A 25,207-nucleotide genomic window follows, 5' to 3' on the forward strand; every position below is an offset into this window, starting at 1 on the left:
GCATACCAGTCCTTTGGTTGATCTCTTAGCCACACCCCTCCTGCCCCCCAACCCTTCCCAGCCTTCCCGCTGCAGTTTGACAATCTGTTTGAGGCAGCTCTGCCTCTGTATCTATTATTGTTCAAAAGTTTATAATGGTCTCTATTATCCATGAATGAGTGAGATAATGTGGTATTTTTCTTTCATTGATTGGCTTATTTCACTTAGCATAATGCTCTCCAGTTCCATCCATGTCATTGCAAATGGTAGGAGTTCCTTCCTTTTTACAGCAGCATAGTATTCCATCGTGTAGATGTACCACAGTTTTCTTTTTTCTTTTTAAATATATTTTATTGGTTTTTTACAGGGAGGAAGGGAGAGAGATAGAGAGTTAGAAACATTGATGAGAGAGAAACATCAATCCGCTGCCTCCTGCATATCTCCTACTGGGGATATGCCCGCAACCCAGGTACATGCCCTTGACCGGAATCGAACCTGGGACCTTTCAGTCCGCAGGCCGACACTCTATCCACTGAGCCAAACCAGTTTCGGCTGTACCACAGTTTTCTAATCCATTCATCTACTGATGGGCACTTAGGCTGTTTCCAGATCTTAGATATGGTGAATTGTGCTGCTATGAACATAGGGGTTCATATATCCTTTCTGATTGGTGTTTCTGGTTTCTTGGGATATATTCCTAGAAGTGGGATCACAGGATCAAATGGGAGTTCCATTTTCAGTTTTTTGAGGAAACTCTATACTGTCTTCCACAGTGGCTGCACCAGTCTGCATTCCCACCAGCAGTGCACGAGTGTTCCTTTTTCTCCACATCCATTCCAGCACTTGTCGTTTGTTGATTTGTTGATGATAGCCATTCTGACAGGTGTGAGATGGTACCTCATTGTTGTTTTGATTTGCATCTCTCGGATGATTAGTGACTTTGAGCATGTTTTCATATGTCTCTTGGCTTTCTGAATGTCCTCTTTTGAAAGGTGTCTATTTAGGTCCTTTGCCAATTTTTTGATTGGATTGTTTATCTTCCTTTTGTTAAGTTGTATGAGTTCCCTATAAATTTTGGAGACTAGGCCCTTATCAGATATGACATTGGCAAATATGTTTTCCCACACAGTGGGTTTTCTCCTTGTTTTGTTGATGGTTTCTTTTGCTGTGCAGAAGCTTTTTATTTTGATGTAGTCCCATTTGTTCATTTTCTCTTTAGTTTCAAGTGCCATAGGAGCTGTATCAGTGAAGAAATTGCTTCGGCATATGTCGGAGATTTTGTTGCCTTTGGATTCTTCTAGAATTTTTATGGTTTCCTGTCGTACATTTAAGTCCTTTATCCATTTTGAGTTTATTTTTGTGTATGGTGTAAGTTGGTGGTCTAGTTTCATTTTCTTGCATATATCTGTCCAATTTTCCCAACAGCATTTATTGAAGAGACTATCTTGGCTCCATTGTATGTTTTTGCCTCCTTTGTCAAATATTAATTGAGCATATTGGTTCGGGCCGCAAAGACAATCTCTTGAGGAGTTTCTGCAGCCATTAGTTTTTTGACTCTGCCACCACCTTTGCACTATTGATATTTTGGCCCAGATAAATCTTTGATTGGGAGGGGGCTACTGTCCTATGCACCATAGGATGTTTTGTAGCATTCCTGGAATTTTTTATACACTACTAAATATCTCCAGACATAGCCGTATGTCCCCAGTAAGGGGGGAAATCACCTACCTTACACATTAATGACCACTATGAGATAAAATTATTGAGAACTTTATTGTGTTCAGCTGGTGCTAAAGACATTACATGAATCCTTTTGTCTTACTTCCACAACACTGCTCTGACTTTAATTATTGTCTAAAGGGGCTCCAGGGGAAAAAAATCTCAAAGTCATAGTTGTAGATCCACATCACAATATGTCCCTTTCCTGAGAAACATTTAGAAGAGCCTCCTCAAGGACCTCTCAGGGTTAACCCTGAATTTATAGAATATTATCAGTTAACCCTTAATGGTGCAAGGACTGCTTATTCATTGAAAACTACATATCCAGCTTAGTGAGGGTTAATTCCTCAAGAAGCTCTGATTAAAAGCAATGAAAGGTTAGAGCAAAAGTAACCCTGCCAGCTGTCACCTTTTTTTCAGAGATGTGAATACCATTTCATACATAGTGTGTGTGGGGGGGGGAGGGGGAGGGGCGGAAGAGAGAAAGCTATTTATTTTGCTCATTTGATGGCATTTTAGCCCAGGAAGCAGAATTTCTAGTTAGCCCACTGAAGTGTCATTCCTACCTTACAATCAGATCAGCTGTCTTGCAAACAATGCCATTGGTCACAAGAGGGACATGGCAAAGAAAGGTGGATAAACCATTGCAAATTTGTCCTTCTATGAGGGAGGGTGATGACTCAAAGCACATCTCCTGCCTGTGACACCATCTCCAAATATGAAGGACAATCCAAGAAAGAAAATTTGATATTTTAGCTTGGTATTTCTCTGGAGAGGAATGTATCTCTCTGGCTGTAAAGTCAGTTCCACCTCAAATTCACTGCCACCAAGGAGTTAACAATACATTAAAATTAGTCATGTCATTTGATGAAGAAATATTCTACTTATAGAAAATACCTTTATGGGAAAACTGCTTTTCTGAGCTGGAAATATTACAGTAAACAGAATCTAATCACAGTGAAGCCTTTTTCAGCTTTGCATGACAGCTGTAAAATATGACAGTATTTATTAATAGTTGCTGCAGTCTAATCTGCAGCATTGGAGAGCTATAGCAAAATATGTTAAGCTACTGAGAGAACAATTTCCACAGTAACTAATATTCAGCTTTTGAAAGGGTAGTTTAATGTCTTGCAATTTTTCCCCCCTACTGATGATCCAACCCAGGAACAAGCTACAAAGCTAATAACCTTTGTGGAGAGGAAGTGTTTAAACGATAATTTATTTCAAGAGCTGACAACAAATTGCTTGGCATTCTCTCTTTATGCCCCAAAGCAGTCAAAGATGTGCAAATCGAAGTATTAAAAATATGACAGCTTTAGTATTTTCATTTTCAATGAAATTCTCATTACAGACATATGTACAGTCTTTTATTCACAATCCAGTCCAAATAGTCATTCACTATTATTATTGTGTAGGCTCTCACAATGCTCTCATAGTTGAACACTCATCACAATAGATTAGGCAGGTTGCAGAAACTACCAAATGTCTCAGGTACTGTCAACCCTTATTATTGCTGCTCAAACAGGGAAATTTAGTATCTGTCTCTCACAGGTTAATGCACTCTCTGGGCCTTCCTAATTTATTCAGATGTAAAAAGTAGTTTGAATTTTAATGAAAACGTAGCTTCACTTTTCCCAGAAGGCAGATGGACATGACTAGAAGTGGAGACATCTGTTACCTTTGCACATCCTTTAACCAGTTCTTAAAGTGAACTAGAAAAAAAAATCCACTGATAGTCTTTTTGTTTTTTTAACAGCAAGGTACCTGATACTTTTCCTTTTAAGTTGCTGCCATGTAACTATAGCAGAGCCTGTCACTGGCCTCTTCTTGCTTTCTACTTCTTCAACTAAAATAGTCCCTTAGTGATGAGGACCTCTAGGTTCACATCTTTCCAGGCTCTGGAAACTGTCTCTGCTTCAGAGAGGAATCTATGAGTTCCCTTCACCTTGGAGTCAGGTCCCCATCATAGCACTCCATGAGGGTGCACATTAGCAAACCAACCTGTCTGGCTGCATTTGCTACTTATGCTAGTCATTTGCCTCTTCACCTGGAGTTTTGACCTGCTGCCTATCTGGATCCCTGGACTCTGGGATCACAAGCTCTTGTGTTCATTTGTGGATATCAGGGTTTAAGAAGTAAATTGACAACTGCAGTGCATCCACAGGAAGACAACTAGGATAGTGAGGGTCCAGGTATTAGGTCCTTTGAAGAATGGCTGAAGGAAAGACTAAGGGATGAAGCAATGACAGTTTTCAAATGTTGAAAGTGTGGGAGGCAGCACGTCAGCCTAGTGAACAGCATGCATAGACTGTGAACTGTGGCAGACCTGGGTTGAAATTCTGGTTTCTTACTTTGGCACACTAAGCTGTGTGACCCTAGGAGCCATCATTTAACCTTTTTATGCCTTGGTTTTCTCAGTTATGAAGATGGAGGTAAGCCATGAGGATTAAATGTGATAATCCATAAACTCAGGGCCTAGTGTGTAATAAGTGCTTAAGAAGTGGCAGCTGCTTTTATCTAAGTTGATAAAATGATGACAATGATAGGGATTTATTTGTGCCACTGATTGGTATTGGGAAGTTTATCTCTCTCTCTCTCTCTGTGTGTGTGTGTGTGTGTGTGTGTGTGTGTAGAAAGGGAGAGGGTGATAGGGTGAGAGAAAGAGAAAGACAAAGACACACAGAGAGATTCTGTGCTTTATTTTGGAAAGTACAACTGAATTAAGGAACGAAGCCATGTTATGTAAGTAGGTGGTAAATGGCAACATGCAGGAAGGTGTGAGGAATTGAAGCTCTGCTTGTCTTTCAGTAGAGTTAAAGTCCAGCCAATCTGAAAACATTAGCAGTGTTCTGAGGAAAGGCCCCATTTTCTTTGTCTTAAGGAACCTATTACACCATTTGGGATCTTCCAACATTTTTCCACCTTCCTATCTATCTGACTTTAATCTTTTCACAAGGTGCCTACCTCAAAGAATGAAAATGTCATTGATGGATGGGGGAACAGTTGAGTTAAAATTTAATTTTTTTCCAGGCCTCTGAGATAAATTACTGTTCCAGCATCAGGACTGTTAACTCTTCAAAGGCAGGACCAAATTCTGTTTCTCTCAACACTGCCTAGCTAGCACTAGGAGATGCCCAATACATTGCTTATTGACTGACAGACTACTTGTTGGCACTGCCCATTTTCCTGCCACAACCTTCTAGAGCAAATAGAATGGTCTGTTAGAAGGCTGTTGACTTTCAGAGAGTTACTTGGGAACTAAGTAAGGAGTTTCAGGTTAAGAATGGGAAACAGCAGGAGTTTATTGAACACTGGCAAGAAGGTGGGGAGTAGTTGCCTCAAAGGGCACTTAGAGCTATTATTTCATTATCTAATCTGAGAGCCACAGCCTGGGCCAGATTCTTTTATCTCTGTGGGCTGTGCCCATTGAAGCCAAAGAGAGTTTTCAGGTGCATGAGAGAGTCTGGCTGCAGTTCTCAAGTATCTTGCTGTTCTGGGGGAAATGTTAGCACCAAAGAGAACTAGGTCACTTGCACCCAAAAGATAGATCTAATAGAAAACTAGAAGAGGTGACCACCTCCCTGGCATGGCTTTAGGACTTTCTATATAGGAAGGTATGTAAGCAAAAGACCTCCAAACAGGACTTATGGTGCCTGAGATCCCAGAATTAGAAGGCCCACATTGGATTAGGGTTTTATTTCACAGAAGGCCTTTAGCTGAATTGAAATTCTTCCCTGGACACACTAACACATCAAGTCACTAATAGCCATAAAGAAATTAGCATGAATAACTTGGTAAGCTGAAGTCTGTCACTAGCAGAGAAAGACTGTTAATCAGTGGAATAAAAATGTAGGACAGGAAAGTTTTTATAGAGGTGTGAAGGCAAGTTGGGTCAGAGATGTTGAGGCGAGCAAATCTAGGCAGGGCAGGTGTCAACAAATGCCAATAAAAATAAGGGCTGTCAATAAAGAGGAGAGGGTACAGAGGGGGCAGAGATCATACTTAGTCAAACTCATAGTTTTTCCAAGAACTGACTTTTCATGTAACAGCACAAAGAGCTTAATTTTGAACTTTGTATTAATGAACCAAAGTAGTAACTTAAGTAACTAAGCAAAGTGATGACCTGTAAGTACAAATCAGACTTCTCTGCAGACAAAAATCAAAGTGTAAACAACACAACCTTGGAGTCCACTCAATGTTTTATAATTTCAAAGATTATATTGCCTTGATTGTGCTATAAATCTTTTAAATGACCTCAAATGTTTAACCCATTCCTCAGCTCCTCACTCATCTCTGCCCTTATATAGTGGAGTTACATCATTTGTATATTTAGCTTATTAGAATGTAATTATAGGTGCTCCCTTCTGTCTTCCTCTGTTTCCCATTTCTCTCTTAAGTAATTTAAAATATTCTAAAATTGAATTTTGTAGTTATAATTTCTCCCCATAATTTTTATTACTAAAGCAATATATGACCATTATAGAAAATGAGAATATACAGACTAGACACTTCATTGAATATTTTAAAGAACTGTATTACATGATTTGACTTATAAACTGAATTTTCTCTCTTCCTTTCCTTCTTTCTTCCTTCTCTCCAACCCTCCCTTACCTTCATTGATTTTCTGTCTCTTTATTTCAGCCCAACATTGACAAAAAGACATGGCTTATTCAATAATGGAGTTGGGAAAACACGAAGTATGTATCCACATCAGTGCTATTTACCAGGGTGGGCACAAACATAAATTTATGGACCAACCAATTATTATCATGCTGGAGAGAAGGGCTTAGGAAGGTATGTAGCAGACCCAATGAAATAATAATGGAAAGCAGTTATGTTAAGTGCCAAGTGAATGACATGGACAAAAGGGTTCTGTGGGTGTTTAGAGGCAGGCAAGATCTCTGCTCCTCAAAACGTTTCTCCTCCTGCCTAATCACCTCAGTAAATAGCATCACCATCTAGCCCAGTCCATGAAGCCAAAGCTTACTAGTCATCCATGGATCCTTCCTCTTTCTCATATCCCACAGTCAATCTGTCCCATGTTCTGCTGATTCCAGGTTCAAAATGTATTTCAGTTTCATTCACTTTTCTCTATCTCTAGTCTAGTCTAAGATGCCATCATTTTTTTTTCACCTAGATGACCACCATGACCTTTTAGTTGGTTTTCCTTCCTTCACTCTTATACCACACTCCATTCTCTATAGAATTTAAATGAGATCATATAACTCCTCTGCTCAGAATACTATAATGACTTCTCATTGCAGTTAGAATAAAGTCCATACTCCTTAACATGGCTCCCATCCATATTCCATGGCTATGATCAGGCTCCTCTCTACCTCTACAGTCTCATCTCAGGCCACTCTCAACCTCATCACACCTTAATCATACCTGTCTTCTTTCACTTCCTCAAAAGTGCCAAGCTTTTTCCTGCTATAGGGCCTTTGCACTTGCTAATTTTACTCCTATTGAATCTCTTCCCCTCTATTTCTCACATGGTTGGCTTCTTATAATCCTTTAATATTCAGTTCATTGTTCCTTCTCAGTGAAACCATCACTGAGGTCCTGTCCATTACTGTTTTTTTGTTTCCTTCATAGCACTTTATCTAAATGTGTGATTATTTTGTTGGCTTACATGTTTTTTTTTTTCCTTCATTGATTAAGATATTACAAATGTGTCCTTATTCCCCCAATCCTGCTCTCACCCTCACCCCCTGTTGTCCAGATCCATTGCTTATGCTTATATGCATGCATACAAGTCCTTTGGTTGGTCTCTCCCCTTCACCCCGACCCTCTCTTACCTTCCCTCTGAGTTTTGAGCATCTGATCGATGCTTCTCTGTCTCTACATCTGTTTTTGTTCATCGGTTTATGTTGTTCATTATAATCCACAAATGAGTGAGACCATGTGATATTTATCTTTCTCTGACTGACTTATTTCACTTAGCATAATGCTCTCCAGCTCCATCCATGCTGTTGCAAATGGTAGGAGTTCCTTCCTTTTTACAGCAGCATAGTATTCCATTGTGTAAATGTGCCAAAGTTTTTTAATTCACTCATCTGCTGATGGGCACTTAGGCTGTTTCCAGATCTTAGCTATGGTGAATTGTGCTGCTATGAACATAGGGGTGCATATATCCTTTCTGATTGGTGTTTCTGGATTCTTGGGATATATTCCAAGAAGTGGGATCACTGGGTCAAATGGAAGTTCCATTTTTAGTTTTTTGAGGAAACTCCATACTGTTCTCCACAGTGGCTGCACCAGTCTGCATTCCCACCAGCAGTGCACTAGGGTTCCTTTTTCTCTGCATCCTTTCCAGCACTTTTTGTTTGTTGATTTGTTGATGATAGCCATTCTGACAGCTGTGAGGTGGTACCTCATTGTTGTTTTGATTTGCATCTCTCAGATGATTAGTGACTTTGAGCATGTTTTCATATGTCTCTCAGCCTTATGTATGTCCTCTTTCAAAAAGGGTCTATTTGGTCCATTGCCCATTTTTTGATTGGGTTGTATATATTCCTTTTGTTAAGTTGTATGATTTCCCTGTAAATGTTGGAGATTAAACCTTTATCAGAGATATCATTGGCAAATATGTTCTCCCATCCAGTGGATTTTCTTGTTGTTTTGTTGATGGTTTCTTTTGCTGTGCAGAAGCATTTAATTGTGATATAGTCCCATTTGTTTATTTTCCCTTTAGTTTCCATTGCCCTAGGAGCTGTGTCAGGGGAGAAATTTCTTTGGCATATATCTGAGATTTTGCTACCTGTGGATTTCTCTAATATTTCTATGGTTTCCCATCTTACATTTAAGTCCTTTATCCATTTTGAGTTTATTTTTGTGTATGGTGTAAGTTGGTGGTCTAGTTTCCTTTTTTTTTTTTTTTTTTGCATGTGTCTGACTGAATTTCCCAGCACCATTTATTGAAGAGACTATCTTGACTCCATTGTATGTTCTTGCCTCCTTTGTCAAATATTAATTGAGCATAGTGGTTTGGGTCAATTTCTGGGTTCTCTATTCTATTCCATTGGTTTATATGTCTGTTCTTGTGCCAGTCCCTGGCAGTTTTGAGAACAGTAGCTTTGTAATATAGCTTGATATCTGGTATTGAGATCCCTCCAACTTTGTTCTTCTTTTTCAGGATCACAGCAGCTATTCGTTTTTTGTTGTTGTTTGTTTTGTTTTGTTTTTATTCCAGATGAATTTTTGGAGAATTCTTTCTGGATCTGTGAAATATGCTGTTGGTATTTTAGTGGGGAGTGCATTGAATCTATAGATTGCTTTGGGTAGTATGGACATTTTGACGATGTTGGTTCTACCAATCCATAAACATAGTATGTTCTTCCATCTGTTTATGTCTTCCTTTATCTCTTTTTTCAATGTCCTGTAGTTTTCTAGGTAGAGGTCTTTTACCTCCGTAGTTAAGTTTATTCGTAGGTATCTTAATTTTTTTGGTACTGTGGTAAACGAGATTGTTTTTTTAAATTTCTCTTTCTGTAAGTTCACTATTGGCGTATAAAAATGCCTAGATTTCTTGGTGTTAATTTTGTATCCTGCTACATTGCCAAATTCATTTATTAGGTCAAATAATTTTTTGATGGTGTCTTTAGGGTTTTCTAAGTACAGTATCATGTCATCTGCAAATAATGACAATTTTACTTCTTCTTTTCCAATTTGGATGCCTTTTATTTCTTCTTCTTGTCTGATTGCTTTGGCTAGCATTTCCAGTACTATGTTGAACAGGAGTGGTGACAGTGGGCATCCCTGTTTTGTTCCTGTTCTTAAGGGAAATGGTTTTAGTTTTTGCCCATTGAGTATGATGTTGGCTGTAGGTTTGTCATATAGGGCTTTTATTATGTTGAGGTATGATCCCTCTATTCCCACTTTGCTGAGAGTTTTTATCAAGAAATGGTGTTGGACTTTGTAAAATGCCTTTTCTGCATCAATCAGTATGATAATGTGATTTTTGTCTCTCAACTTGTTTATGTAATGTATCACGTTTATTGATTTGCAGATATTGTACCAGCCTTGTATTCCTGGAATAAATCCCACTTGGCCATGGTGTATGATCTTTCTAATGTAATGCTGGATCTGGTTTGCTAGAATTTTGTTGAGGATTTTAGCATCTATGTTCATCAGGAATATTGGCCTGTAATTCACTTTCTTTGTTGTGTCTTTATCTGGTTTTGGGATTAGGGTAATGCTGGCTTCATAGAAAGAGCTTGGAAGTGTGCCTTCCTCTTGAATTTTTTGGAATATTCTGAGAAGGATTGGCTTTAGTTCTACTTTGAATGTTCGGTAAAACTCCCCTGTGAAGCCATCTGGTCCAGGGCTTTTGTTTGCTGGAAGCTTTTTGATTACTGTTTCAATTTCATCAGTAGTAATTGACCTATTCAGGTTTTTTGATTCTCCCTGATTGAGTTTGGAAGCTTGTATTTTTCTAGGAATGTGTCCATTTCATCTTGGTTTTCCAGTTTGTTGGAGTAGAGTGGTTCATAGTATTTTTTGACAATCCTTTGTATATCAGTAGGGTCAGTTGTTACTTCACCTCTTTCATTTCTGATTTTGTTTATTTGGGTCCTCTCTCGTTGTTTCTTGGTGAGCCTGGCGAGAGGTTCATCAATCTTGTTAATCCTTTCAAAGAACCAACTCTTGGTTTCATTTATCATTTGTATTGTTTGTTTGGCCTCTATGTCGTTTATTTCTGATCTGATCTTTATTATTTCCTTCCTTCTGGATACTGTGGACTTTTATTGTTGCTCTCTTTCTAACTCTTTGAGTTGTAGGGTTAGATAATTTATTACCAGTTTTTATTGTTTTTTTGAGGTAGGCCTGTAGAGCTATGAACGTCCCTCTGAGGATTGCTTTCATTGTATCCCATAGATTTTGGATTGTTGTGTTTTCATTGTCATTTGTTTCCAGGATGCTTTTTATTTCTTTTTTGATCTCTCTGGTAAACCAGTCATTGTTTAATAGCATGCTATTTAGCCTCCAAGTGTTTGATTTTTTTCAATGTTTTTATTGTAGTTAATTTCTAGTTTTATGCCATTGTGATCTGAGAAGATGCTTGTTATGATTTTTATTCTCTTGAATTTGAAGAGACTTTGCCTGTGTCCTAATATATATGGTCTATCTTTGAAAATGTCTCATGTGCACTGGAGAGGAATGTATATTCTGTAGCTTTGGGGTGAAATATTCTGAAGATGTCAATTAAGTCCATCTGATCTAGGGAGTCATTTAGGATTGCTGTTTCTTTGCTGATTTTTTGTTTAGAGGATTTATCCAGTGGTGTCAGTGGGGTATTAAAGTCCCCTACTATGACTGTATTGCTATCGATCTCTCCCTTGATATCTTCCAGAAGTTGTTTTATGTATTTGGGTGCTTCTGTATTGGGTACACATATGTTTACCAGAGTTATATCTTCTTGTTGAATTTCTCCCTTTAGTATTATGTAGTGGACTTCCTTATCTCTTGTTATGGCCTTTACTTTGAGGTCTATTTTGTCAGATATAAATATTGCAACCCAAGCTTTCTTTCTCATTTCCTTTTGCCTGAAAAAAATTTTTCCATCACTTCACTCTCAGCCTGTGTGAATCCTTTGTCTGAGGTGGGTCTCTTGCAGACAGCCAATATATGGGTCATGTTTTCTTATCCAGTCAGCTACCCTATGTTTTTTGATTGGAGCTTTCAATCCATTTACATTTAATGTTATTATTGAGAAGTACTTGTTTGTGGTCATTCTTATTCTTAATGTTTATGTTTTTTCTTGTCTTTCTGTTTCTTCTTTTTTACAGCAGTCCCTTTAGCATTTCTTGCATTGCTGGCTTGGTGGTAATAAACTCTCTTAGCCCTTTTTGTCTGTGAAGCTCCTTATTCCCCCTTCAATTTTGAATGATAGCCTTGCTGGGTATAGTATTCTTGGATTCATCTCCTTGCTTTGCATCACTTTGTATATTTCATTCCATTCCCTTCTGCCCTCTGTGTTTCTGTTGAGAAGTCAGCTGATATTCTAATAGGAGATCCCTTGTAGGTAACTTTCTCTCTCTCTCTGGCAGCCTTTAATATTCTTACTTTGTCGTTGGTGTTTGCCAGTTTAATTATGATGTGTCTTGGTGTTGGTCTTTTGGGGTTCATCTTGTTTGGCACTCTATGTGCTTCTTGGACTTGTGTAGTTTTTTTTCTTGCCAGTAACAGGGAAGTTTTCTATCATTATTTCTTCAAACAGGTTTTCTATTCCTTGCTTCTCCTCCTCTCCTTCTGGTACCCCTATTAAGCGAATATTGTTTCATTTTGCATTGTCCCAAAGATCCCTTAGGCTCTCCTATTGCTTTTTAAGTTTTTTTTTTTCCAGTTGCTGCTGTGTTTGTGTGTTTTTTCCTACCTTGTCTTCTAAATCGCTGATGCGGTCCTCAGCCTCATCTAGTCTGCTGTTTAAGCCTTCCATTGTGTTCTTTATTGCAGCTATGTCGTTCTTCATTTCCTCTTGGTTCCTTTTCATGTTGGTGACATTCTCATTCAGCTCCTTATAATTCTCATTGAGTTGTGTGTATTTGTCATCCAGCCGTTTGAGAATCCTCATAACCATTACTCTGAATTCTTTCTCTGATAAGTTAGAAGCCTCAATTTCTTTTAACTCCCTTTGTGGTGATTCCTATTTTTCTTTCCTTTGGGGATTTTTTTTTGTCTTCCCATGTTTTGCTGTAATGTTTTAAATGTAGCTCCAATTGCTTTGCTACCCAGTTTCTTTTGGGCATGGTGCTACTGGTGTGACCTCTCAGGTCTCCTGGGCTTGGTAGTCTAGTGTAGCTCCCTACTTGAGCTATTTGGGTTCTCTTGATGTAGGCCTGCGAGCTGCAACGGCGCAACTGAGGTGTCTAGAAGTCAGCAGCCGTGGAGGGGGTGTCCCAATTTTTGCTGTCTTGTATCCTTGGTTGAAATCACGGGTGCCCAGCGGTGACTCACAGTGGCACCCAGGAACCGTCTGTTGGGGTGGTGTTGCTCAGGAGGCCTGCATTCTAGAAAGGCGTGACTGTGGTGTCCAGAGTTCTGTAGTTGTCGGGTGGGCAGACTCAGCTTTTGCTGCTGCCTCGGTGGTTGGATACACGCGATCCCAGCGGCACGCGATCCCAGCGGCAGTTCACAGGGGCACCTGTGGTGTGTTTGCCAGCAGGGTGTACTGACACACTCTCAAGGGCCCTGGCACTGAAACCACTGGATTGCAGTGTCTGTGGGCAGGTATCCCAAAAGAGGGAATTCAGCGTTTCTACAGCCCAGCAGTACACCCCTGTTTGTTTAAGTGCATGCCCAGCGGGGCTCACCACAGGGCCTCAGGGCTGCCTGTAGTGTCCAGAGTTCTGCAGTGTGGGGTGGGGAAACTCAGTTTTTGCTGATGCACCTGTGGTGGATAGGTGCATGTTCCCAGTGGAATCTGGGAACAGGAGAATCTACATTAAGTTTGCTAGTGCAGGTGCACTGAAGCACTCTGAAAGGCCCTGGCATGCTTAATCGAGGTGTCTTTGGGTAGGTATCCAAGATTCGTGAATTTAGAATTTCTACTGCCCAGGGGAGTGCATCCCTATTTGTCCAATATCGGATCCAGCGGAGGCTCACTATGGCTTCCCAAAATGCCCTGTGGATAGATGGGCTCAGGGAGAGTGAGCAACTGTGGCAGTGCGTTTGCCGGGCTGAGCTCTGACGCACTCTGAGGGGCCTTGGTGCTGAGGTTGAGTAGCTGGGTGTGTGTAGGCAGTTATTCAGGCAGAGGGAATTCAGAATTTCTACTGGGGGGCAGTGCGCCTGTGTCTGTACAAAATCACACTCAGCTGGGGCTCACAGTGACTCCCAAGAGAAGTCTATGGAGTGGTGTGCCTCGGAGACCTGCACACTGGACACATAGGAATGCAATGTCGGAGGTTTGCCGCTGGGGAGGGGGGAGTTGCACTTACTGCTGCGGGTGTGGTGTACCTTTGGATGTAGAGATCCCAGGGTCTGAGGGTCCATGGGTGGGGCTGCAGGATTTTGGCTGAAGTGGCTGCCGAAGTGGCTGCCGGGTCGCGGGCAGTGTCCAAGGCCTGTCTGGGTGTTGGTGCTGATGAGTTCCTAGAAGAGGCCGCTCTCCCCTTTAAGATGGCGTGGGCTCCGTGCCTGAGTCCTGCAGTCCGGGGAGTGTCCGCAGCGGTAGTCTCTCCCTGTCCCAGAGAGCCTGGTCTACCAGCCTCTTGCTGCTCCTGCTGGATTTAACTGTCACACACACACACACACACACACACACACACACACACACACACACACATCCACACACTCTCCTTTCATCCCCTCACTCACTCACTTCCTATCCCTCACCTCTGTCCTGCCAGCCGCCATCTTTTTTTGGCTCACATGTTTTTTTTTTTTTTTCTCTTTCATTAGAATGTAAACTTTATAATGGCAGGAAAAAATGTCTATCGTGTTCATCATTGTAACCTTAGCATCCACTGAGTGAATGAATGAATCACTAGGCTGAAGTGGTTAGGAAAGGTCACCTTGGGGAGAAAGAGCTTGAAGTGGAATTTGAAAAATGGAAGTATAGGCAGAATTTTCATTATCAAGATTAAGGAAAGAATTCAAGGTAGTAGTAAAAGTGAAGTTGTGAGGCAAACATGGTTCTGGCACATTTGGGCAACAGTAAAAAATGAAAGCTGCCTGCAGTGGAAGGTTCTCATTAGATAACATAGGAACAACAGGTTTGTTACTTGGTTAAGGTATAATGATGTTGAGTCTTAAATAATATACTACTTTTTTTTTCCTTTCAATGTGGGAAATAGAAGCTATTGAAAATTTTGGAACAGGGTCATGGTGTAGTGTTTTAAGAAGGACGGTTAAACACCACAGTTAATATGAATATTAACAATATGAATATTCAAAGAGGAGAGCAGATGCCTCTTCTTACCTCTTTCTGTGTCGTAGAGATACACAAACTTCTCCCACTTGTAGTGACCCAGAAGACTCAGAATAGCACCCTTCAAGGCTGGGCGCATCTGGATGACAAACTGCACATCTGCATCAGTGGGAAAGCTGGGCGTGACAAAAGACGTGTGCAGGGCCCCACAGAAGGAGGTCAGAGTGTTCATTGACATCTGGTCATAAAATCCAAAGATGGCATACACCCCTCTCGAGAACTGGGAGCAGACTGCAATGAGAAAAAGAGAAATTTCAATAGCACCATGGTTCCTTGCTTCAACTTACATGGTTGGAAATACAATGTACATTTAGGCTTTGGCTCTAAATGACATGCCTCAAAAAAAACACAAAAAACAAAAAACAAGATCTCTGAAATCTCTAGAATCTCTTAAAAGCCCAGTTGCACAGCAGAAGAAGAGTAAGGAAGGGAAGAATTTATTTGATCCAGTTGAGAGAAAAAACATCGACCAGTTGCCTCCCTTACATGCCCCGATCAAACCTGTACCTAGGTATGTGCCCTGACTGTGAATCAAACCCACAACCCTTTGTTGCATGGAGTGATACTCCAGCCAGCTGAGCCGCCTGGCCAGGGCCAGTTGCATGTACTTTATATCTACCATAAGAAGGAAACTAAGAAAATGTGAGAAGAGGTGAAGGTTGTTTTACCCTCTTTTAGCAACCCTCACAGCTAACCTCCAAGGAACTCGATGCTCTCATACTTCCACCATAGCTGTCTAGAGACCTCATGGGTACAACTATCATGTGTCTTACCCTTTCATTGCATTTTCTACTACGTGACAATAATGACTGATGATTTAGTCAGACAAACTGCTAATGTGTCTGCTAGGAAATGTGTTGAACCTCTTAGGTCACATAATGATTTAATTATAGTTATATTATGACTAATACCCTTAATTAGGTTCCTGATACAGAGGATTTCAGATTCTGGGCAGGTCATTGTGAAGACTGGCCTTTCAGTGCCCAGTGAATCGTATGAGGTAGGTGGACCTATTCTGCCCATGTGTAATTGGCAAAGTGCTATCTTGATCCTTTTGCATTTGTCTTCTAGATTTATTAGCCCACATATACAGCTTTCATATCCTCTTCATGATTGTGGTCAGCTTTACTTCATTTCAAAGTGTACCATACCACCATCTCTTCCCTCTTCTGGCCCAGATGAGCTTAAAAAATGTGAACCAATTTCAATATTAGCTTAAGTAGAACATAATTAGCAAAGCAAATCAACTACAACAACACCGTGTGGTGCATTCCCAAACCAAGTGGAAATGATCTTTAGATTATCTGCACTACTGCTTCCTTTTATTCATGTGAAGCAGACGGAACAGGCAGCTGATAACATGGTGTGATTTAAGGGGTTCTGCATGGTCTCCCTTATCTGCTAAAAAGCTACTGTTAAGGTTACTTCTTCAGATTTAGTGGTTAAAAAAAGCCTGTGACTTGGGAGGAGGACTCAATAGAATCTTTTAAACCCATTAGCATGTTAAGATGAAATAACATCTGATTAGATGCTAGGATGAGTGGTAAAGCAGATGGGTAAATTTTGATGGGGATGGGTGGGTCAGAGAAGAGAATATAGAGAATCTGAAGACCTCCCTGAGGGGAGAAACAATTAAGCCAGTGTGCACCAAAAGAAGGAAGGCATTGAAGGTAGGATAAAGGCAAATGGAAAACCAATTTAATTCATTTCTTGACCTCCTTATGAGAATCAGAGACTTCTCAGTATCTGTGGTATCTTGCTTTCTATGCATTCCACTTAAACTTATATTGATTAGGGATGCTTCCTTTTATCAGCCAAACTCATTAGTCATTGGCTTGAGGATAGCATTTCAAATGTGATTACAAGCAACTGAAGTATTTGCATCAGGGAAGATAATGGCCTCTAACTTGAGGAATTCTAGGTGACCCTCCAAAACACATGCACAAAAATAATTATATTAAAAGGAGAAAGCCAACTGAAGAATGAATCTGGGGCCCCTAATAAAGGAATATTCAGAAACAAAAAGAAAGTGGCTAGATGCCACTTTGCCTTGGTCATCACCAAAAGAGATACTAGGGAGAGCCCCTTCCCAAATTCACCCTGTAAATGGAGAGTTTTGCAGTACTAGGTCAAATCTTGACCAGCTCACATAATGTTCTGTATAAAATTGACAATAATAACAGCCACAGAGTGCTTAGTAAGTACCAGGCACTGTGCTAAGTGCTATACAAATATTATCTCATTTGATATTTCCAACAACCTCATGAGGTAGTGCTATTATTTCTATTTCATAGATAATAATTCCGAGAGAAAAAATATTCTATCTCTTGTGTGGAGAATCCAGGATTTGAACCTGAATCTGCCCGACTCATATTTCTTGGGTCCCAAAACCAATAATGAATGACATTGAAGAGTAATTATTGGCCCAAATGAGATAGAGTTTTCAGGTTTAGCAAATAAAAATATAGGATGTTCAATTAAATTTGATTTTCAGATAAATTATTTTTAGTATAAGTAAGCCTCAAATCATACATATATTAATAATTATTTGTTTATTTGAAATTTAAATTTAACTGAGGATCCTGAATTTTATTTGGCAGCCCTAGAAATAATCTGTCCTTTTTACTGGCCATGGGGCTGGAAAACTGGAACAAGCAATCATGACCCTTCACCCCAAATGATTCAGGAAGCATCCAGTAATTTTTAGAACCATATCTACTAGCCTGCAGGGCCCAAGTGAAAGATGAGGACCCATGATCCCTATAAAAATAGCCTTATGGGGAAATAAAACTTATTTTCAACAAGGAGAACCCTAACCTGACTAAACTATGAATAATAATTGAGGGGGCAATAAAGTTGGAGAGAGGAAAACCTATAGCTATGATGCACTTAGAATTTCAAAAAGCTCTTGATGCATTGTAAAAAAACAAACAAAAAAAGTAAGGATTTTTTTATATAAAAGCTCTCAGCAAAGTGGGAATAGAGGGAGCATATCTCAACATGATAAAGGCCATATATGACAGACCAACAGCAAACATCATACTCAATGGGCAAAAACTAAAACCATTTTCCCTTAAGAACAGGAACAAGACAGGGATGTCCACTTTCACCACTCTTAATCAACATAGAATTGGAAGTCCTAGCCACAGTGATCAAACAACAAGAAGAGATAAAAGGCATCCAATTGGAAAGGAGAAAGTAAAACTCTCATTATTCGCAGATGACATGATATTATACATAAAAATCCCTAAAGACTCCACCAAAAAACTACTAGATTTAATAAATGAATTTGGCAATGTAGCAGGATACAAAATCAACACCCCAAAAATTGATGGGATTTTTTACACACCAATAATGAATTCTCAGAAAGAGAAACTAACCAAACAATCCCATTTGCTATTACAACAACAACAACAACAAAATAAAACAAAATACTTAGGAATAAACTTAACCAAGGAGGCAAAAGACCTATACTTGAAAACTACAGGACGTTGAAAAAAAGAGATAGAGGAAGATATTAACAAGTGGAAGAATATACCAGGCTCATGGATTAGTAGAATCAATATCATTAAAATGTTCATATTACCCAAGGCAATCTACAGATTCAATACAATCCCTATTAAAATACCAACAGCATATTTCAAAGAGCTAGAAAAAATACTCCAAAATGTATATGTAATAAAAAAGACCCCAAATTGCTGTAGCGACCTTAAGAAAGGAAAACAAATTTGGAAGAGTCATGATACCAGATTTCAAGTTATACTACAAAGCCACCGTAATCAAAATAGCCTGGTATTGGCACAAGAACAGGCATATAGATCAATGGAACAGAACAGAGAACTCAGAAATTGACCCAAGCCATTCAGCTCAATTAATATTTGACAAAGGAGGCAAGAACGTACAATGGACTTGACAGTCTCATCAATAAATGGTTTTGGGAAAATTGGACAGATACATGCAAAACAATGAAACTAGACCACCAACTTATACCATACACAAGAATAAACTCAAAATGGATAAAAGACTTAAATGTAAGTTGTGAAGCCATAAAAAAAAATCTAGAAGAAACCATAGGCAGCAAAATCTCAGACATCTCTCGTCACAATATATTTATAGATATATCTCCTAAGACAAATGAAACTAAAGAGAAACTAAACAAATGGGACTACATCAAAATAAAAAGTGTCTTTACAGCAAAAGAAACCATCAACAAAATGAAAAGAGAGCCCACTGTATGGGAGAATGTATTTGGCAATGATACATCTGATAAAGGGTTAATATCCAAAATATATAAGGAACTCATACAACTTAACGAAGGGAAGACAAACAATCCAATTAAAAAATGGGCAAAGGACCTTAATAGACACTTCTCCAAAGAAGTCAAGAGATATATGAAAAAATGCTCAAAGTCATGGATCATCAGAGAGATGCAAATTAAAATGACAATAAGTTTACATCTCACACCTGTCAGAATGGCTACCATCATCAAATCAACAAATGACAAGTGCTGGAGAGGATGTAGAGAAAAGGGAATCCTAGTACACTGCTGGTAGGAATGCGACTGATGCAACCATTATGGAAAACAGTATGGCGTTTCCTCAAAAAATTAAATATGGAACTGCCATTTGACCCAGTGATCCCACTTCTAGGAATATATCCTAAGAAACCCGAAGCACCAATCAGAAATAATGTATGCATCCCTATGTTCAGCACAATTTACAATAGCTAAGATTTGGAAACAACCCAAGTGCCCATCAGTAGATGAGTGGATAAAAAAGCTGTGGTACATTTACACCATGGAATACTATGCAGCAGTGAAAAAGAAGAGTCTCCTACCCTTTGAGACAACCTGGAGGGACCTGAAGAGTATCATGCTAAGTGAAATAAGTCAGTCAGAGAAAGACAAGTATCACATGATTGTACTCATATATGGAATCTAAGTAACAAAATAAACATAAACAGAGTGGATCCAGAGACACAGAAGCATGGAACAGAGTGTGGAATCTCAGAGGGAAGGCGGGGGAAGGTGGGTGGGTGGGAGGTAATCAACCAAAGACCATGCATGCATATATGCATAACCCATGGACACAGACAATAGGGTGCTGAAGGCCTGGGGTGGGGTAGGGGGGAGAGGTGGGAGCAGGCTGGAGGGGGTCAATGGGGAAAGAAGGGGGCATATGTAATACTTTGAACAATAAAGAATTATAAAAAATGTAAGGATGTTATGGTGGTAAGATGCTAGTTAATAAAAAATCTTGTATTGCTCTTATAATCATTGTTTCTGAACCTCAGGGGTACAGAATTAATTAATCATTACTAGCTCACATATGAACCTTTCATTTTTTATTTACTACATTTATTTATCTATTTTTTAAAATAGGGCAAACACCCATAAAACTGTCATGCAACTTGAGAACTATAACATTATTACTGATAACTTATTTTTACCTATGTCTCCCTCCTCTATTATGTCTCTCTGTTTTGATTCCTTCCTCCCTTCAAGGTAGCTGCTCTGAATTTTATATTTATTATTACTTGGTCTTTTAAATATACAAACACACACATCTAAACAATATGATGTTACTTTTGCTTGTTGGAAAACTTTGTAAGAAGGGAATCATATTGTATAGTTGAAACCCAGACTCAAGGAGGGAGCACCCAGTGAAATTGTTAGGCTTGTGTATGATGACAAGCAGAATGAGACAAAGGAAGACCTTATAAAAATGTGTGAGTGAGCAGGTGTGAAGGAACCCAGAGAAAATACAAAATTCCAAACTAAGTTTACAGCTTTGGTTGTGGCTCAGGCAAGGGATTTAGAAATATAGATCAGCAGCAAGCCTCAGGCTACTGTGGTCCAACAGGCAGATGCACGGTGGTGCACATCAACAAGAGTGTTAGGAGAAAATCAGTAAATGTTTTATTCCCTTCATATGAAACAGGCACAGCTGCCCTGCAAATACTATTGTGCATAGTTACCCTTGCTGTACCTTAACATTTACAGGGAATGATAGTAGAAGGCCCAGTGGGAAAGACAACTGCCATATGAGATCAGGGTTAATAGCCTCTGAGAGAAGCTGGGGGGTAGGGGGCTTGGGAATGGCCTCTTCTAGTGGATCCCTGGGCTCATTCCTGGCTGCAGAAAGTAAGGCTGAATGGAACACTGAGCTGATCGAAAGAAGAGTGCCTATGTTATTAGATTCTTAGAATGTTTGAGCTATAAGGAACTTAAAAGACCATTCAGTGGTTTTCAAGCATAGTTTTTAGTGTGAAATCCTTTCTCCAAATATAATTTTACATGGAAAAGTTCAATATAGAAGAGATCAAGTGGAGCTCTTCTGATTTAACAGAGTTCCACTGACGCCTCCCTATTATAATGAAACTGTGACATAAAGGAGGAAGTGTCTTGCACAAGGTCACGTAATGAATTATGAACCAGTCACTTAGAAATGCTTTATCAGCATCTCTACAGCATGCCTACTCCAGAGCTATCTAGGGCAGCATGGGTCAGGTTTTGACAAGCATGAAAGTGACTTACATTCCTAGCTCTCAGCAGAGATGGATCCACCAGGGGTTTCCCATGACTCATCTGCCAGCTGCTTCCCTCACCTTCCACAGCTCCAAATACCAACAATGAGATCAGGTGGCAGAATTGTGATTTTTGGGGACTCAGGATACTTTTGGGCAATGTCTGTTACCTTAATGTGAATCTTTAGTGAGCCACATCCATTTATTTATCTCAGAAGACTAGTCCTTGGTAAAATGATCCTGGAAGAAATAGTTACCTTGGTAATCTTATGAAGCCTCAAAATGCAGAGAAAAGGGAAACAATTCATGGTTCTTCCAGTTTTAAGCTGCATGACTTTGTGCAAGTTAACCTGTCTGAGCCTCAGTGTAGGGTAGCAATTATGTAGAAAGGTTCTGGAATTAGAACATATAGGTTGAAATCCTGAATCTATCACTTATAAGGCAAATTACTTAATATCTCTATGCTTCTGACCTAGTTTCTTCATCTGTAAAATGGGGATAATTATGCCTGTCTCAGCATTGGTCGTGAAAGTAAAAATGAGTTCATTCATGGGAAGCATCTCTAACAGTGCCTGGCACATAATTGATAATTAATGCTAGCTATTTACTAATGCTACAAATATTTATTGAGCATCCACTATGTGCCAGGCACTGTTACAGATATTTTGAGATACAGGAGAGAAAAAAGATCCTGTCCTCTTGGAACTTATATACTAGCGAGGGAGAAAGACAATAATAAATGTGATAAATAAAACATAAAGTGTGTCTTAAGTTAAAAGTGAGTAATAAATGAAATGGTACATGGAAATACTTGGCACAATGCCTCCCTACAACTTGGCTGCTAAATCGTTCTCTATTTCTTTCCTCTTGCTACCTCTTTTTGCATATTTTGTCTTCTGTTAACCATATCAGGTTACCCTGCCCACAGTTACCACTGCCCTGGACCTCACACTGAATACCCAGGTAGCACAGATTTTCTTCTCTTTCACTTTCCCTCTACAGTTCTTCAGTGCTATTTCCTATTCTCATTCATGGGTAGTAATGGGTTAAGAAAGAAGCCCTGGTAGTTTGGTTGAGAATGTGCTGCTATCCCCTGACTCATCTCCTCCCTAAGTAATGACTTCCTGCCGATAAAATATTGTCCCCACTTGGGCCCTCTGTACCTTCCCAGTACAAAATATCTTGGTTGTCTGTTTCCTAAGAGTGCCTTTCCTCTAGCAAAGCACCAAGTTCTTCTCATTGAAGATGTCATTTCTGACTACCTCCTGGATTCCTGGGAACTTTAGTGTAGCTCTCTGGCAGCGTTCCCTTCAATGGTGAGTGACAAACAAGGCTGGAGCCAGCTGTCTCGCTTTTATTTATAGTTCCCAAGTCTGTAGGGTCAGGACAGGTATTGTTAATGTACAGTATGGCAGCTTATTACAACACTCATATTCCAAAAGGCATCATTACAGAAATGCCAAGCAACTTGATTACCCCAATGATCAGAATAACAATATTGCCTATCATTTACAGGACACTTTTCATAGCCTTTTGAATCAGGAGAAAAAAGGAACTGAAGTCTCTTGCTGACTTAATGATCACATTTGAAGCAAGCAGGAAAAAGAAAAATATAGCTATGAAGGAACAAATAGAGATATATTACAAGAAGGTTCTCCAGGTAATACCACAGTAGAGGGAATTCCAGGGGCTCAAAGAAGCTTAGAGCTGGGAAGGTCCCTAAGAGAACATGTAATCCAATGCATTCTAGAGCTGGTGTTGGTCCATGGTGAAGCTTTCAGTCTGGTGAAATATGCATATGTGTGTGTATATGTTGACATAAGGTTGAAAACTGTTTTGTGTGTGTGTGTGTGTGTGTGTGTGTGTGTGTTTAATTTTTTTTTTTTAGAAAGAACAATTCTTTTCTCTATATAATTTCTTTTTCTAGTATTGCATGTAGGGTCCTTTTTGTTCTGAAACAATGATCTTGGTGATAAATTACATAAATTATATATCGTCAGTTCCAGACCATCACAAAAAAAGTTAGTCGAATCTTTTTGCTGGTGGAGGGTCTTGCCTTCAATTTATAAAAAACATAACATTTATGAAGTGCAAAAAGCAAAGAACAATGAAATGAGTTATGCTGCTTTCATATATCCCAAAAGAAGATGCCCATGTCTTAATCCCCCAAATCTGTGAATTAGGTTATATAGTAAAGGGAAATTAAGGCTGCAGATGGAATTAAGACACAGTGTCAGAGTGATGAGATATGAGAAAAACTTGACCAGCCAGTGTTAGCTTTGAAGGTGGAGGAGGCTATGAGCTAAGGAAAGTGAGTGGCCTTTAGAAGTTGGGAAAGGCAAGAAAATGAATTTTCCCTCTATTACAGCCTTCAGACAGTAACACAGCTGTGCTGGCACTTTGATTTTAACATAGTGAGACCCCTACCAGACTTCTGACCTACAGACCTGGAAGATAATAAACATGTTTTTTTAAACATTTTGGTAATTTGTTAGAATAGTAAATAGAAAATGAATATACTTAACATAGCAACATTTTAGAGTTGGTAACTCTCTAAGTCAATCTACATTCCACTCACCTTTTTTCCCTCCTTATAACATTACTCATCTGAGAAGTCCAAAAGTTTGGACCCTAACGATCTAGTTCAACTTCTCATTCAGTATAGGAACCACCTCTCGTGAAGTCATATTACCTCTCCTTGAATACTTCAGTGACAATGGAGCTCAGTACTCATAAGCAGTCCTTCCCTTGCAAGGAAGTTCTGATGGTTAGGGAGCTCTTTCTTAAATTAAACCTAACTTTACTTATTGGGCCTCTTAAGTGCCACATGATACATCAATTTCCAATTCCGCATGACCTCAGCTTAGTTTCACAGGGAGCTTAAAAATACAATCGATATGCTCAGGAGATACATAGTGACTATTAGCTATTCAAATTTGTGCCTTTAGTGTCTCTATGCTGCCTTCTTCCTATCAGGCTAAAATTCTGCTAAAAGACTCCACTGCTGCCTAAATCCCTACCATCTCCATAAGCTATAATTCTAACTCCTTCTTTACCACAATCACTAATGATGGGATGATGAGGACCTTGCAGCCATCTGCATCTGCAACCTAGTTTCTTCTCCTATTACTCTACTGAACCTGCTCTCTCAGGTTTGATGATGACCTGCTCACTGCCAAGTCCAACTCTATTCAGTGACATGATTCAACTTGACTGCTGAGAGGCACTTGATATCGTTAGCCAAATCCTCCCCCCTTAAACTCTCCTCTCATTTCGAGACCACTAAACCATGCTGGTTCTAACTCCCTAACTGCTCCCTTTCAGTTTCCTCTTGGTCCACTCCTTTGATGAAGATATGCCCAGAGATTTTGTCCTTGGCCTTCTTTTCTTCTTACAGTCTATTTTTTTTCATTTAACAAATATTTATGGAGCTCCTGGTCTGTGCCAAGCAGGATGAGTTTCATGTAGAAACCTCTAGCTTCAGACACACTCTTGAGTTCCAGATCCACCTTTCTAACTGCCCATAAACCAGCCTCACCTGGAGGCCTTCATGGCATCACACATTCAACATATTATTTCTCCACTCCCATTCCTCACCCGCGGATCTATTCCTCTTGTCCCTGTTTTTCCTAATGTATTAGTTACTCTTCTTCTCATCCCCCAAGTTAGAGTCTTAAGGATCATCTTTGCCTTCTCTTTCTGTCTCATTCCCTATATTATTGTTTTGTGATACTTCATTGATTCTACCACTACAGCATTTGGGGTATCTCTTTCCTATTCACTTTCAGTTCAGGTTCTCATTCCTTCTATCTTAGACTATGAGAGTAGTCTCTTAACTGGTCACTTGCTTCTAGTCTTTTCCTTAATCTATTGTTGGCACTGCTATCTGATTACTCTTTTTCCTTTCTGTTCCAAATGTCTGATCAAAATCTACCCATCCCAAATCTCATTTCTGCAAGAATCTGCTCTGTATATGAGTTATTAATGGACTAATAAATGAATCTTGGCAAATGAATCAGCTCAGGATTTTTCAACCTCCACCAGCACTGGTGA

At 39.5% G+C, this 25,207-nt stretch overlaps 1 protein-coding gene across 1 annotated transcript in view; it reads right to left on the reverse strand.

The window, feature by feature from the left end:
- The window catches only part of LOC132225065 (glutamate receptor 3-like), a 347,385-nt gene that overhangs the window by 231,836 nt on the left and 90,342 nt on the right, over positions 1 to 25,207 (reverse strand). The window contains 1 exon segment of the mRNA XM_059680281.1: positions 14,621 to 14,860. Within this exon segment, the coding sequence (XP_059536264.1) occupies positions 14,621 to 14,860 (240 nt within the window).

Source organism: Myotis daubentonii, chromosome X (genome assembly GCF_963259705.1).
Source record: "Myotis daubentonii chromosome X, mMyoDau2.1, whole genome shotgun sequence".
NCBI classification, from domain to species: Eukaryota; Metazoa; Chordata; class Mammalia; order Chiroptera; family Vespertilionidae; genus Myotis; species Myotis daubentonii.